This window comes from Clupea harengus, unplaced genomic scaffold, assembly GCF_900700415.2.
Source record: "Clupea harengus unplaced genomic scaffold, Ch_v2.0.2, whole genome shotgun sequence".
Lineage (NCBI taxonomy): Eukaryota > Metazoa > Chordata > Actinopteri > Clupeiformes > Clupeidae > Clupea > Clupea harengus.
The window spans coordinates 156,137-171,586 of NW_024879564.1; the positions used below are offsets into that span (position 1 = coordinate 156,137).

General features: G+C 40.7%; 1 protein-coding gene across 1 annotated transcript; it reads left to right on the forward strand.

Annotated features, from left to right (window-relative positions):
* The first annotated feature begins 432 nt into the window (after window positions 1-432).
* On the forward strand, window positions 433-11,970 carry LOC122128912 (NLR family CARD domain-containing protein 3-like). Its single transcript, XM_042703971.1, has 4 exons — window positions 433-439; window positions 766-870; window positions 1,541-3,383; window positions 11,775-11,970. Exons 1-4 carry the CDS (start codon window positions 433-435, stop codon window positions 11,953-11,955), a joined length of 2,136 nt encoding a protein of 711 aa, XP_042559905.1. The 3' UTR covers window positions 11,956-11,970.
* The last annotated feature ends 3,480 nt before the right edge of the window (window positions 11,971-15,450 follow it).

Below are 15,450 nucleotides of genomic sequence, written 5' to 3' on the forward strand. Positions count from 1 at the left end.
TCAAGTTCAAAGTACTTTATTGTCATTGTCACAAAAACAACGAGACAGACAAGGCAGCATCAGAAAATCATGAAAAAGAAGATCATAAAAAAATATATAGAACTTAAGTTACTGTGCACACTAACTGCCACAGCTAAATAGTAATAAATAACAATTAATAAATAGATAAATAAATATCCCTGAGTAAATAAAAAAAGCAATATATACAGTATATTGAGGTGCAGGGTAGAGTGGTTCTATGTATGTTCAAGTAGTCTTGGAAGGTCCCTTATTTTTTATAAAACTGAGCAGTACAACATCATTTGAATATGCATTTTTTTATACCTTTAAAACTATTTAGTAAAAAAGTCAAACAATTACCTGCATCATTAGAAAGGTTTAAATCAAAATTGATCCAAATCAAATGTTTTGACTATATCAGGCAGGTCAATTATGACTGGTACGTCAACAAGTCTAACCATTTTGCAAACACAACATGAGGGTTAAGATCGTTTAGACCAGGGGTCGGGTACTTCCAACCTCTGGGCCATTTAGCATGTACACAGGACTTCAAGTCTATTGGAGAATGAAATTATATACATTAAATCATTGACTTCTTTTTGTCATTCAGTGAGAGAATTTGTGAATGCGTTACAATAATTAAGCTGGCCGAATATTATGTATTATTACAACATCTTTACTATAACTAATGTTTTAAAGTAGGATAGGTTTAGTCATTGAAGAAGCTCTGTGATTTTGTCTTTGATCCAAGGTTATGTTCTGCAGATAGTCAGGAACTCGGGAAAGCGTTCAGCAAGAAATGGTTTTTATTCCAGCGCAAACTGAACAATCCAATTCGCATACCAAGGTACACGGGAGGAATATTTCAAAGTAGTCGCAGAGACTCACGTCTCTTATACAATACAATTAACATGTAAACAATAACATTAGGTATGGGAGGGGAAAGGTATGTCTGGGGGTAGGTATAAGAACTGAAGGGATGACTGCTAATTAATCTGGTTAGGACTCTCACCCTAATTTAATAAATATGTCTGTCCCACACATGGCTCAGCAATCAACTAGCTGGCTTCATACAAAAGGTCAGGAGGCAAGCTTGATGGCTCTGGCTGGTTTCAGACAAATGGCAGGAACCAGACCTAATGGGTCTGGCTTTAAGACACCCAGGAATTAAGAGATAGCTTTGATGTCTCCGTAGGTTGACCATTTGTGCATACTAAATATCTATGATAACTATCGATTTCGATGAAATCTAACATCATGTAGGACCACTAATTACTCTGTAAATACTCACATGGCTCTTGGTAGGAGAAAGATTCCCCATCCCTGCTCTAGATTATCAGACAGGGTTTTAGAGTGTAGCTCTACAGCAGATCAGAATTACCATTTTATGTGTATGTAGCAACAGTAGTGAAAATCAAATGGATATTTGTGTCTGGAATGTCAATGACAATTTGGCTGAAGCGATCACAAATGAAAATCAATTTTGTGATTCATCATACACATGATACTAATAGGTTTCATTTTTGTCCATGTTAAACAGCTGATCCAGTCCTGAGGAGAGTTATAGAGAAGCATAAAGCCAGTCTGAAGAGGAGGTTTGAGAACATATCTGAAGGCATCATCAAACCAGGAGCTGAGACACCCCTCAATAAGATCTACACAGAGCTCTACATCACAGAGGGAGAGAGTGAAGGGGTGAATAAGGAACACGAGGTATGGCAGGTAGAGTCAGCATCCAGACCAGGAACCACGGAAGACACACCAATCAACTGCAATGACATCTTCAAGCCCTTACCTGGACAGGAGAAGCACATCAGAACTGTGATGACTAAAGGTGTTGCTGGCATTGGAAAAACAGTCTCAGTGCAGAAGTTCATTCTTGATTGGATAGATGGGGTAGCCAATCAGAATGTAGACTTTATGTTTCCCCTTCCTTTCCGTGAGCTGAATTTAGTCAGGGGTGATCAGTATAGTCTTCACAAGCTCCTGCTTGACTTCCATCCTGAGCTGAAGGAGCTGAAAGATGGTGAAGAATACAAAGACTGTCAGGTTGTGTTCATCTTTGATGGTTTGGATGAGAGTCGATTACCTCTGGATTTCCAACAGAACATTATATCTGATTTAAAACAAACATCATCAGTGGATGTTCTGATGACAAGCCTCATTCAGGGAACTCTGCTTCACTCTGCACACATCTGGATTACTTCACGACCAGCAGCAGCCAGTCGAATTCCTGCTCAGTGCATCGATCAGATGACAGAGGTACGAGGGTTCAATGACCCACAAAAGGAAGAGTACTTCAGAAAGAGAATCAGTGATGAGAGTCAGGCCAGCAGAATAATCAAACACATTAAGGCATCCAGGAGTCTCCACATCATGTGCCATATTCCAGTCTTCTGTTGGATTGCAGCCACTGTACTTCAGCAGATGCTGGACAAGACTAAAGATATTCCCAAAACTCTGACTGAGATGTTCATTCACTTCTTGCTCATCCAGACCAGAAGGCAGGATCAGAAGTATCAGAGTGGAACTGAGACAGATCAAGAGAAACTTCTAAAATCTCAGAAAGAAATTTTACTGAAGCTTGGCAAACTGGCTTTCAAGAATCTAGAGAATGGCAATCTGATGTTTTATGAGGAAGATCTGAGAAAGTGTGGCATTGATGTCAGTGAAGCCTCAGTGTACTCTGGCATGTGTACTGAAATCTTCAAGGAAGAATATCTGTTTCACCAGAGGAAGGTCTACTGCTTTGTGCATCTGAGCATCCAGGAGTTTCTGGCAGCTGTGTTTGTGTTTCACTCTTATGTGACCAAGAACCTTGAGGCACTGAAATCCCTCATCAGTGAAGAACATAGAGATGAACCTAATCAATCAATTTCAGCATCTCTTCAATCAGTGCTGGGATCACAATCTCAAGACCATCTACATGTGTTCCTTAAGAGTGCAGTAAATGAAGCTTTGAAGAGCAGGAATGGACACCTGGATCTTTTCCTTCGCTTTCTAATGGGCATCTCTCTGGAGAGCAATCAGAGACTTTTGGAAGGTCTACTGAACCACAAACACAGCAGCTCACAGAGCGTCAAGGAAATATGTCAGTACATTAAGAAGCTCAACAGGAAAGATCTCTCTCCTGAACGATGCATCAATCTTTTCCATTGCTTATTTGAAATGAAGGATCATTCCATGCACAAAGAAATAAAAAAATATCTGGAGTCACCAAAGAACATCAAACAGAAATTGTCTCCTGCTCACTGTTCAGCACTGGCCCACATGCTTCTGATGTCTGAGGAGGTGCTGGATGAGTTTGACCTGAAGAAATACAACACATCAGATGAGGGACGCAGGAGACTGCTTCCTGCTGTGAGATGCTACAGAAAGGCACGGTGAGTTTCTGATAGAGATGGATAAACTTCTTATGAGTAAACAATTTATTTTTTCCATTGTTATTGATAAGATTATGCCCATTCCACTACAGGGCTGTGCATGACTGATTAATAGTTTTTATGTCACTGCTATCTACTGCTGACTTACAGTATGAAACATCTAAAGCCCCATGCAGACGGACTCTAGTTTGCCTGAACCCGGGTTCATTTTTCACACCTATTTCACACCTACCCACTTTTTACATCGCGTGCACATGAACCCAGTGAATCCGATTGACTCAGCTGTAGTACATCCCCCACGCCTGTTGGTGGCGCTTTGGTGCTAAAGACAACTGAAGAAAACGGAGAAGAAGACAGGAGCATGCTATCAAAGTAAAATATGACAGTAACACATTATGGTGGTTTATAAAATCAGTGGTAAGAGCAGACTGTAGGTTAAGCGAAAAATAATTATATTTGTTATTGATAATAAAGAGTTTAGAACAGTGCAACAAAGCAATGTGCAACATGACATGTCTGAGTTGTTTAAATGCCTGTGCTTTATGGAGATGCTGAGCTTGAGCAGGAGAGACCACAATGCAAGTGCTGTGGATCCTGAATGTTTCATGGTTTACAATTGCTTCCAATTTCATGGTTTTATTACTAACAACAAATGTAGGCTATTGTTGAGGGCTTTGTCCTTCACGTACTGTAGGCTACCTCTGAAGTAACGTTAACGCTAGCTAGTAGCTATCGCTATCGTTGTCTGACAGGACTAAAGCTAACGTAACATTCATCTGTTTTGAAACTTCCGTCTATAATAAAAAATCTTTTCACGTCAGATTTGCTCATATAGGCTATTGCTGACACTTTTAAAAACTGTTTTTTGAAAAATGGTCTGATGCAAATAGATTAAACAGTGATAGATTAAAGTGTGGCTTGTTAATGTCATCCCTTTCCTAACAACAGATAGATAGATACATTTGTATTAATCCCGTTAGGGAAATTCGCGTGGAAAAGGAGCAAGGTAATAGGAAGAATATATTTTTTTAAACTGGAGAGCTGTTATAACTGGCTGCCAAACTCACTGCGCCATGGCAAACTATTCAGTTATTAAATAATACCGGTTGTGTCCGTTGTTCTGGCTGGTCTAATGATGCGATCACGTGGGGCAATCCGATTAGGTATGCGGATAGCGTGCAGACGAACACCAACAGCAATCGGATTTCGAGGTTACTCACTTTGGACCCCCGATTCGAGGGAGTGCGGATACAGTGTGCGGATACAGTGCGTTCGTCTGCACGATAGGGCTATCTGGAGTCGGGGTTCACCGGGTTCAGACAAACTAGAGTCCGTCTGCACTTGGCCTAAAAATACCAGAGTCATGAGATAGGACAGTAATATTCCATTCTCACTGCAGCTCTTTGGTTGATAACTTGGGATAAAATGACATTATTACATTGCTTACATTTTAATGTAAGTTTGACTTTTATGGGGTGGTTATGTCTGCCCCCTGATAACAGTACAGTTAAACATTTCTCACATACAAGTGGTTACTGGTCTGGGCTGATATGTGGATTTCTTTGGTTGATCTACCAATGTAGTTATGCCCAAATGGGCCACTGTCTCTAAGTGAGGCCTACTGTAAAAAAAGTATGTAGGTGTACGTATCTGGTGAAGTGTGTCTATGTGGTGAATAGTGTTATGCCGTAACTATCAGTGGAGGAAACATAGGGCTCCCTGCAGACTAGATTAGATTAAATTATATTATCCAAATCCAAATACATTATTGAGGAAAGAAAAAATAATGCAATGGAATCAAGTATAACTTCTTCCCGAAGTTACTCATTATCGTTCGAAAATAAAGCTGATTGACATCTGAGAGTCAGCCAGTATATTTATTCATCGATTCACATCATAGTGGATGTCCACAAGATAAAAAATACCCATTCTGTTTGTAACTTAGACTTTGATATAGAAATAGAAACTGAAGTAGTGTGAACATAAATTAATGAACTGAGATCTGTAGAGAAATGCTACATTAAATTGAGAGAACTCTGAGGACTGTGGCAATATAGGGATAGACCCTGTTTGTGTATTAGTATGTCATTAATGTCATGTAATGTAAATTGTGTGTTGTGTTTAAATAGTAATATCGTCTCCACCAAGACACATTAATACTATCCTGCACCAATATGTCGGTAATCTTAGGAAGTGACTGTAGCTTTCGACCAGGAGAAGATGTCATCAGGTGGTGTCCAACTTTCATTGGGCGTTTTGAACCACAACACTACAGGAGAGGAGATGGGAGTGACTGGGTTAGTTAAGCTGGGGACAAGGAGAAGATGGGCAGTGACTGGCCATCACTGCCCATCTTCTCCTTGTCCCCAGCTTAACTCCTCCCTCCTATTCCAGAGCCAGCAAGAGGCTCTCTCTGTGGCTTCCCCCAACCTACGGACAGCTGTCTTCCTCTCCCTTCCTGTTATTCCCAGAAAATATCAGTCTCATAAAATATATCTAAACTATCAATTTGGAACTCTAATAAATAATAAAATGTATAACTACAACCAAAATTACCTTATTAACCTTTCAGAGCGTAGCGTCACACCGGTGTGATTTAGAATGAGGCGACACGAGCGTTCCAATAGCAGTGTAACAATTAGCCTGTGTGTGGGTTACTACTTACTTTGTTAACGTGAAAAAACATTGTACATTCAGCCACCTTCTCCCATTATGCCTCTTAAAATCGTCTTGTCACTATCATTTTATTTACTATATGTAGTCAAATTGATATTTGTGAGTATAGGGAAGACATGACCTCCGGTACAACAAAACAAGCACAACAAGTGATTTTTTTCATGAAACTTTTATTAATCCCCAGAGGGAAATAATGGTACATTAAATATACATAAGGTAAAATAAAATGTGTGGTACATTACTCAATGTTCAGTCAAATATCATGGCCAACGACAGCTCGAGATGAAAACCAGCATCGCAGCGGGAATATGCCGTACATGAAATGCTTCACGAGAGCTGACTAGCTTAGAGGCATATTTTCCTCAGGATACGCATAATTGTAGTCTTGTGGAAGTTGCATTTAAACGCAAAAGGCAATTCCTCAAGTTGAGTACACAAGTGTGTGTCTCGTTTATTTTTACATACAAAAACGAATGAATGACAAGATGGCGCTGCCCTGTAATCTAACAAGCATGGGGCTCCACGTCATCAACAACAACAGAATATTTATAGGGACTGCGATCCCGGAACATTCATACTTACGTGTAAAACACATTACTTAAATAACTGCATGAAACAACAGTGTGTAGAACCACACTAAGAACAAGGGTGAATTATGAAGTCACATTTACTACAGTCTCATCATTGATGCACACAAACTGCGCCTTTTCACATTACAATCACTTGGCAATCACAAATCCTACTTGCGCATTATCAGCGCACTCACAACATGCAACACTTTGAAAAACATAGCGACTGACAGATACCGGCATCTCATTCATTCATTCTCGAAAACTTTGTAGCGTAAACAAAACGAAATAAACATGGCAGGTAATTTTGAAGGCAGGAGGTGTCAGCTTACTGATGAGGAGATTAGGGACATCTTCACGAACGATCCTGAAGATGTCTATGTTGATGCCGACGAAGATGTGCCTGAATCTGACGACTCGTCAGACGAGGAGCTGCCAGAAAATTTGACAGCCTTGGACGAAGTGGACGAGAGAGAGGCTGGACCTGGAAGACAGTGAGGTGTCATTTGAGTGGCAAATGGGAAATCTCATCCCAAGGCCAGTAAACTTTGCCAGGTGCTGTTCTGGTGTAAAAAGGCGTCCAAATAACAACAAGGAGGCAGAATGTTTTAAAATGTTTATGACAACCTCAATAATGGACATGATTGTGGCTGAGACCAACACCTATGCTCAGTCACCCAGAGAAAAAATTAGCAATGGGAAGCTAGGTAAGTGGGTAGACACAACTGCCGCGGAACTGTATGTGTTTTTGGCAGTTTTTTTTTCCATGGGTCTTATAAAAAAAAAACAATATTAGAGATTACTGGACCACAAATCCCCTCCTTTCCACTCCTTTCTTTGGAACAATTTTTTCCTAAGACCGCTTCTTCCTGCTTTTGAGGTGCCTACATTTTTCTAACTCCACCTCAAACGACCCCCTCCGAAAAATTAGATCCATTATCACCCCAATAGTTAAATCTTTTAATGACATGTTTGACCCTTACCAAGACTAGATGAGATGTATAGATGAGTCAATGGTTAAGTGGAATGGAAGGCTGTCCTTCAAGCAGTTCATTCCATTGAAGAGGCACCGTTTCGGCATCAAATTGTTTGTGTTGTGCGATGTCCAGACCGGGTATGTCCAGGACATTATTGTCTATACTGGAAAGTCCACTGATATTTCAATGATCACAGACCTGGGGATGTCGGGGTCGGTTGTGAGCACATGGATGAAGCCTTTCATTGGCAAGGGTCATATATTATATGTCGACAACTGGTATAGCAGCCTTACCCTTTTTCGCTATTTGTTTCAAAACCAAACTGGTGCCTGTGGCACAGTCAGACCAAACAGAAAAGGGATGCCGAGGTTCAAGGGAAAAATGTCCAAGGGGGACGTGGAGCATTTCAATAATGGACAGTTGTTGGCCACAAAATGGCACGATAAGCGTGACGTCCACATTTTATCAACAGTTCATTCTGGGATCATGTAACGTTTTCAGGTACAGACCAAATTGGAACCCAAAAGCACGACAGACACAGAATGTAGTTTTGCGTTCTTTTACTTCGTTATACCACAACAGAGTCAAACCCTGGACATCAGCCCAGTGTTTCACTAATACAACAGGGAAGCAGGCAGAGTAATCCGGGGGACAGGCAGGCAGAGTCAAAACCGGGAGATCCGTCCGTTCAGCAAACCATCCGACAAGGAGCAGGCAGAGTAATCCGTAAACGATGGACAGGCAGGCAGGGTCAAAACCGGGAGATCCGTCCGTACAGCAAACCATCCGACAAGGAGCAGGCAGGGTAATCCGTGGACAGGCAGGCAGGGTCAAAACCGGGAGATCAGATAATACAGCAGACAAGTCAGACGAGGGGCAGGCAGAGAAAACGGAATCCGAGGGGCAGGCAGAGAAAACGGAATCCGAGGTACAGTCCAAGGTCTAAACACAGGGTAATCAGGCTTATGGTTAACATACAAATCGCGGGAAAGCTTGGCAAAACACACAAGACAATCTGGCAAAGAACAGATGATAGTGGGCAGGTATAAATACACAGAACCTAATGCGGAGATGAGCTGCAGGTGCAGAGATGGGCGGAGATTAACAGGTGAGAGAGATGAGGAGATTGCCGAGCATGTGGGCGTAGCCGGATCTGAAATGACAGGAGATGATGATAATACATGAACACAACCCAGATGAAAACAAACTAGAATTCAGGGGAATTCGTGACAGATCATGGTGCCGACAGGCAAAGTGGACTATGCCACAGGGAGAGCGGTCAACAAACCCTGCTGTATGCTCCAATACAACCATAAAATGGGCTCAGTGGACAATCTGGACCGGCGCAACACATTTGTGGAATGTGCGCGGAAAACCCTGAAGTGGTACAGGAAGCTGTTCTTTTATGTTTTGGACGTGGCTGTGTTTAACAGCTTTGTTGTCCACCGCCAGCTGACAAGGCAGGAACTGACCTACCAAAGGTTCAGGGAAAACTTGGCAAGCCAGTTGATTGAGGAGTTCCACACTCCCAGAAGGCCCTCATGTGGTGGACGGCCCACGCTGGACGGCCCACTCCGTCTCTCTGCTCGCCACTTCCCAACGCTGGTGACCCAGACAGATCAGCAGGCTGGGCGAACAAGGCGCCGTTGTAGGGTCTGCCAAACGACAACGAGGCGTCAACAGATGCGGAAGGCCACCAAGTACATGTGTGTACAGTGTGATATCCCACTGTGTGTCATGCCATACTTCGAGGAATATCACGCCCTAAAGCATTACTGACATTACTTGAAAAAAAAAAAAAAAGATTAGTTAATGTTCACATGTTCATGTGTGGTGTCTCTGTGTGTGTACATGTTTGTGTGTGTGTGTAAACATGTTTGTGTGCGTGCGTTTGTGTGCGTGTGTGTAAATGTTTCTGGTTTCTTGAATCAAATAGTTTGCTCTTGAAAATAATTACTGACTTTACACAGTTGTACACACTTTTTGTCATTTAGCCTAACCTTTCCTCAAAATTTACAACATCACAATTACTGTTCGACATTTATCATGTCCCCAAAATCTAAACTAAACTTCCTTCTATTTGAGATTGATTACATTAGCTTCACAAAGTAATACACCGATATGTGATATCTGTGCACTTAAAAAAAAATCACCTTTCTTCTCGTTCGTCTCATCTGACTAGCTGTGGATTTTCGCTATATAGGATGAGCTTGTTTGTTGAATGGACGGAATGAGACGTTCACTTTCTGGAGTATATTTTCACATTTCTTTCACATCTAGCTAGCTCTATTGGCCTACAATCTGTTCGACATCGATTGTATTCACATTTGTATTATTTTGCATTCACACAATTGCATTGCATTCACACGTGTAATATTCAGCTAGCTAGCATTCACACGATTGCATTGCATTCACACGTGTCATATTCAGCTAGCTCGCTCTATTGACCTACAAACGGTTTGACATTGATTGTTATAGCATAATTTACAACTCTGATGTTTTCTGGATATCATAAAGAAATAAATAATAAGGTCACTTTGTTGAATCCATGTGAGGAAAGGAAATAGTCGATGACAATCATCAACTGTTGGGCGAGGTAACGACAAATCCACGTGTGACTGGCTGGTAACTAAACTGCCACGACGTTATCATCGCTACAAACGTGCACGCACCAGTCGGCCTACGTTGTTACGATGACGTCACACGGTTGAGAAAGAACCACTTGTTGATTAGTCTGATATTTGTAAAATATTTTTAACAAATACACTACTGATAAAAAACGTCAAGATAGCAGATCAGATCAGGCAAACTCTGCATAATAATTTCCTTGCAGCCTTAACAATGACTGTAGAATGTTCCCGTAGAACATTCTGTAGAACATTTGTGAAGCAGCCAGGAAAAAAACTCACCCACTTCGGAAAACAAAAAACCTACGTTCTGAAAGGTTCATAGCAAGGTTGAAGGTGTTTGGAATTCTGAATAGAACTGGTTGGCAGCATTCATTCTTGTGTAACATTAAATAGATCAGCCTATATAAATCAAAGCATCTATTAACAAAATGATCAGAAATAAAACAAACAATATATACGTATATATAATCTAACTAAATGTAACTAATTAATGAATTGAAAGGAGTGTGTGTGAAAGAGAAGAAGTGTGTTTGTCTGAGCTTGTGTGCTCGAGTGTGCGCACCAGAAAGAATGTGTGTGTTCCTATGTTCAGTCACTGTAGTTCCGCATGCATATGTGTGTACATTTGTGAACATACCTGTGACATGAGCAAATCACGAGCCTATGTGAAGCGCAAATGTTGAGAGTTACCTTCGCGTGTGTGTGGCTATGTTAAGGCCTATGAATATGTAAACTGTGTGATCACGGTGCCAATGGTTAGTGATGCGTATGTCTCCGAGAAGCAACACTAATGATAACCCTTGGATGGTGTGGCAAAGCCAACTACCATATAGCCATGAAAATGTATATCAGCAGTTATGTTCAGTGAACAAAACAGATGAAATACATGAACAATGGCAAAGGTAAGCAGTCATATGTCTAACCAGGTAGTGAGTATGCTAGGATAGCTAAATGCCCAGTTACATTGGAAGTTACAAGTATTTCGAGGAAAGGGGTTTCCAATGTTTTGATGAGGCAGATAGAAGAGATGATGATGATGGAGAAAGTTGTCCTAGCTGTGAAGTCGTGTTTGTTACACTGCAGTTTAGGTCGGAGGACTCGATCACTTGTTCTGTTGCAGTTTGTCTTCACGATGTTGTGCTTTGCTTCCGTTGCAAAGTTAGCTTGCAGCCGTTGACGCAAGACTTAGGTAAGAGCGAGGTGTGGTCTCCAGGAGCAGAGAACAAAGAGAGTAGGTCTTCACCGGTTGGCGATGGAGAGAGAGATCTGCACCCTTGGAGTGGGGGTCCTGTATCCAGTTCAGGGGGTGTGGTTAGAGTGGCATTAGGTTACAGTTACAGTAGAGGCTGACTGTTGATGTAGGTTCCGGATTAAACCATATGCAATTCCCTGATTAAAGTCAAACACAATGGACGAATTCCAGGTGTACCAACAGCCTCCACCCATTCATTATATTGATTTCTCAGGACACCTTCAGAAAAGCATCGCTTATTTATCATTTCAGAGTAATATTTTGTCTTTTGTCACTATGTTTTGCAGACTTGCTGAATGCACACTCACAGAAAAGTCCTGTGGAATTGTGGCCACTGTCCTACAGTCACCAAACTCCCTGACAGAGCTGGACCTGAGCAACAATGTCCTGAGAGATTCTGGAGTTCAGCTTCTCTCTAACGGACTGTTTAGTCCCCACTGCAAACTGAAGCCATTAAGGTTGGTGTAATACATGTCTTTATTGTCATGAATTTGCTGATTAGTAATGTAGGCTTAACTATTATTTATACTGTTGAATAAGCGTAGTGATAAGCGTATGAGACTTTAACAGTATCTCTTTGCTTCTTTTTACCTTCACATAAGATTCTAAGATTCTTTTTCTGTAGACTGGTAAAATATGTGCCCCACAAATAATGAATCCTTCAAACTAATTAAGTGTCTGACGGCATACATGTTTTTGTCAAATTCAGCTACAGCTTCAGCGGTTCTCCTGCGGTCCGTTTTTTTGTGTGCGCTCAAAATATACTCACATTAAACAAATATTGTGGATCAGACCAAACCTTGCATTATTCCAGCCAGTCAACACATTATTTCAGGAGAATGGAAGGAAGGAGTTTAATGTGATTGGATTTTGAGCTCAGTTATTGTTAGATAAATTATATTAAGATGTTAATATTGATGAGACAGAGACCAGCGATCAGAATTAAATCAGTACTTTATCTTTTGCAAAAGAGGAAGTGTGCTACAACCAAAGGTTGTGAACAGACTCCTCCAAAGATGAGCTGGACGCAGCCAGCCTTATTTGAGTATAAAAAACAGGTTTCATGACAGACAAAGGGCGATATTCTCCCGTCCCATTTCTTCAGAAGTTACAGCAGTGATCTCAGAATAAGTCCTTGAGAAAAGAGCAGTGTGCATGACTATCAGTACAAAAACAGGTGGTTTGCCTCAGCAAGAGAGTAGGCCTCCTGTAGGCCTCAGCACACAAGATAAGCAAGCAGATTAAAATACAATAACAATGTCCTCATTACATTTCTCTATCAGTTATCAACACCTTTCACCAGAATTGGGGACTCTTCCTTTAATTTTCACTAGAGAAAGGGAATGTCATCTTCTAGACTCGAGGATCCTCACCGTAAAATTGTAGCACTTCAGTATGTTCTCCATCAATACTAAACACTCTTGTTCAACTCCTGGTTTTTCACCTAAGGTTTTCTCTTTTTTTTCCTGAGAAAGTTGCATTCACATCAGAGACTATAGATGAAGTTATACCGAAAAGAAAACAACACTAAATATGATTTTTTTTATCTGAAGAGGGGAGATCAAGGAATAAATGTACATTTATAACTGCAGTGTTGTTTAACAATTATGTGACCTTTTACTTTTCTTTTTTTTCATAATTTATTTATTGAAGGAATTGCACAATACAGGTTCTCAAGCAGTATCTCAAGCATTTTTCCTCCATGTTTTCATTTCTTTTAAACATGAACAAGATTACCCTCACCCACCCTCCCCATACACCTCTTGGCAGTTAGTATGTTCATAAAAACAAAAAAAACATTTCTCAGTCATGAATGTACACTCTCAGCTATGCATCAATATTCTTACAAAACATAGGCCCTCATAGGTCCATAACACATTAAGTGGCTCAAATATAGTAAATATTTACAATGTGTCAACCATTATGTGAGGCAATCTAAAATCAATAGGAAAAAAAAAGAGATAAATAAATGGGCAATGAATAGAAAGAAGAATAAATAAATAAACGGCTAGGAAAGCATAGAGAGGGGGGAAGGTCTCAGTTACAGTTAGGGACACTCACCCAGTGGGCAACTCTTTCAGATTTTCAAAAAACGACAAAAACGGTCCCCACTTGAAATATAACCTTTCCACAGACCCTCTGAGTGTAAATTTGATCTTCTCCAGCTTTAGAAAAAACATTACATCTTCCAGCCAGACCGAAGCTGATGGGGAAGTAGAAGATTTCCAAACTAACAAAATTCTCCTACGGGCCAAAAGTGATGTGAATGCAATAATGTCCGACTGGTTTGCATTTAAACCCAGAGTTTCATCAGCCACACCAAATATTGCTATAAGTGGACAGGGTTCCAGCATCACTCCAAGAGCCTCGCTTAGAGTTTTAAAAACTATTGCCCAGTAACCTGAAAGTTGGTGACAAGACCAGAAAGAATGCACTAGATTGGCTGGAGAAAAAGAACATTTATCGCAGCTAGCGTCCGTCCCAGGGTATATGCTGGCAAGCCTTGAACTCTATGCAACACCTTAAATTGTATAAGCCCCAGTCTGGCACATGACGATGAAGAATTGACTCTTTTCAATGCCTTTGCCCAATATTCCTCCGGCAGGTCTATACCAAGCTCATCCTCCCACCTATTTTTAAATTTGTTTAGGCTTTGATCTCCAAGAGACATCAACTGAGAATAAAGTAGAGAGATTAGATCTTTATTCACAAAGGTGAGAGTAAGTTTGTCCAACACTGTGATGACTGGGAGATCGGGAAAATGAACAAATTTACTCTTAACAAAGTGGCAAATCTCTAGATACTTAAAAAAAGAACTGCGAGGAAGGTTATATCGTTTACACAAATTTTCAAAACGGTCAAATATGTTATCTGTATATAGGTCTTTGATGTATATGAGACCGTTCAAACTCCATTGCTTAAATGTTGAATCAAGTGTAGAGGGAGGGAAAAGATGGTTCTTATAAATCGGGCCCAGAACCGATGCTGATGTTAGCTTATAGTGACAGCGAAATTGATTGAACATTTTTAGAGTGGACAATACAACAGGATTGGATATAAATCTAGAGAGCTGCACTGGCAAGGAGGAATACACTAAAGCTTGGAGAGATGTGGAGCCACAAAACTGAGCCTCAAGTAGACACCAGTTTGTATCTGATCGATGGAGCCAAAATAATATCTTTTGTATGTTGGATGCCCAATAATAATGGATAAAGCTTGGAAGGCCCAATCCCCCCACCTCACGATCTCTTTGGAGAATGGTCTTCTTAACCCTCGGAATCTTATTCCCCCAAATAAATGATGTTATGGATTGGTTGACTGATTTAAAAAAAGACTTGGGTATAAAGAATGGCAGGCATTGGAATAAATAAAGAAATCTGGGAAGTATTGTCATCTTCACAGATTATATTTTCCCTGCCATGGTAAGTGGTAAACTGCGCCATCTTTCAAAGTCAGCCTTCATTTGATTGACTTGGGGGCCATAGTTAGCTTCAGACAGAGAGGAGAAGGAGCGAGTAAAGTGTATACCTAGATATTTGAAACCATCTTGAGATATGGGAAAGGGAAATGATCCTGGTTGAATATGTAGAGCTGAGTTGTTAATAGGAAAGCATATGCTTTTTTGAAAATTTAATTTATAACCAGAAAAAGCTCCAAACTGATTTAAAAGCGGCACAATTCTGGGACCACTAGCAATAGGATCATTAATATAGAGCAGGAGGTCATCCGCATATAAAGATACACAGTGTTCCATGTTCCCCCTCTTAATGTCCTGAAATAGAGATGTTGATTTAACTGCAATAGAGAGTGGCTCAATTGCAATGGCGAAAAGAAGGGGGGACAATGGGCAACCCTGGCGGGTGCCACGAGTTAGTGGAAAATAGTCAGATCTAGAGTAGTTTGTTTGTATGCTTGCTAAAGGTGAATGGTATAAGAGCTTAACCCACTGCACAAATATGTTAC

Coding starts and splice junctions, on each gene's coding strand:
- LOC122128912 (XM_042703971.1), top strand. Junction 871..1,540: donor CACGGGAGGAATATTTCAAA/GTAGTCGCAGAG, acceptor CATGTTAAACAG/CTGATCCAGTCCTGAGGAGA. Junction 3,384..11,774: donor AGATGCTACAGAAAGGCACG/GTGAGTTTCTGA, acceptor TATGTTTTGCAG/ACTTGCTGAATGCACACTCA.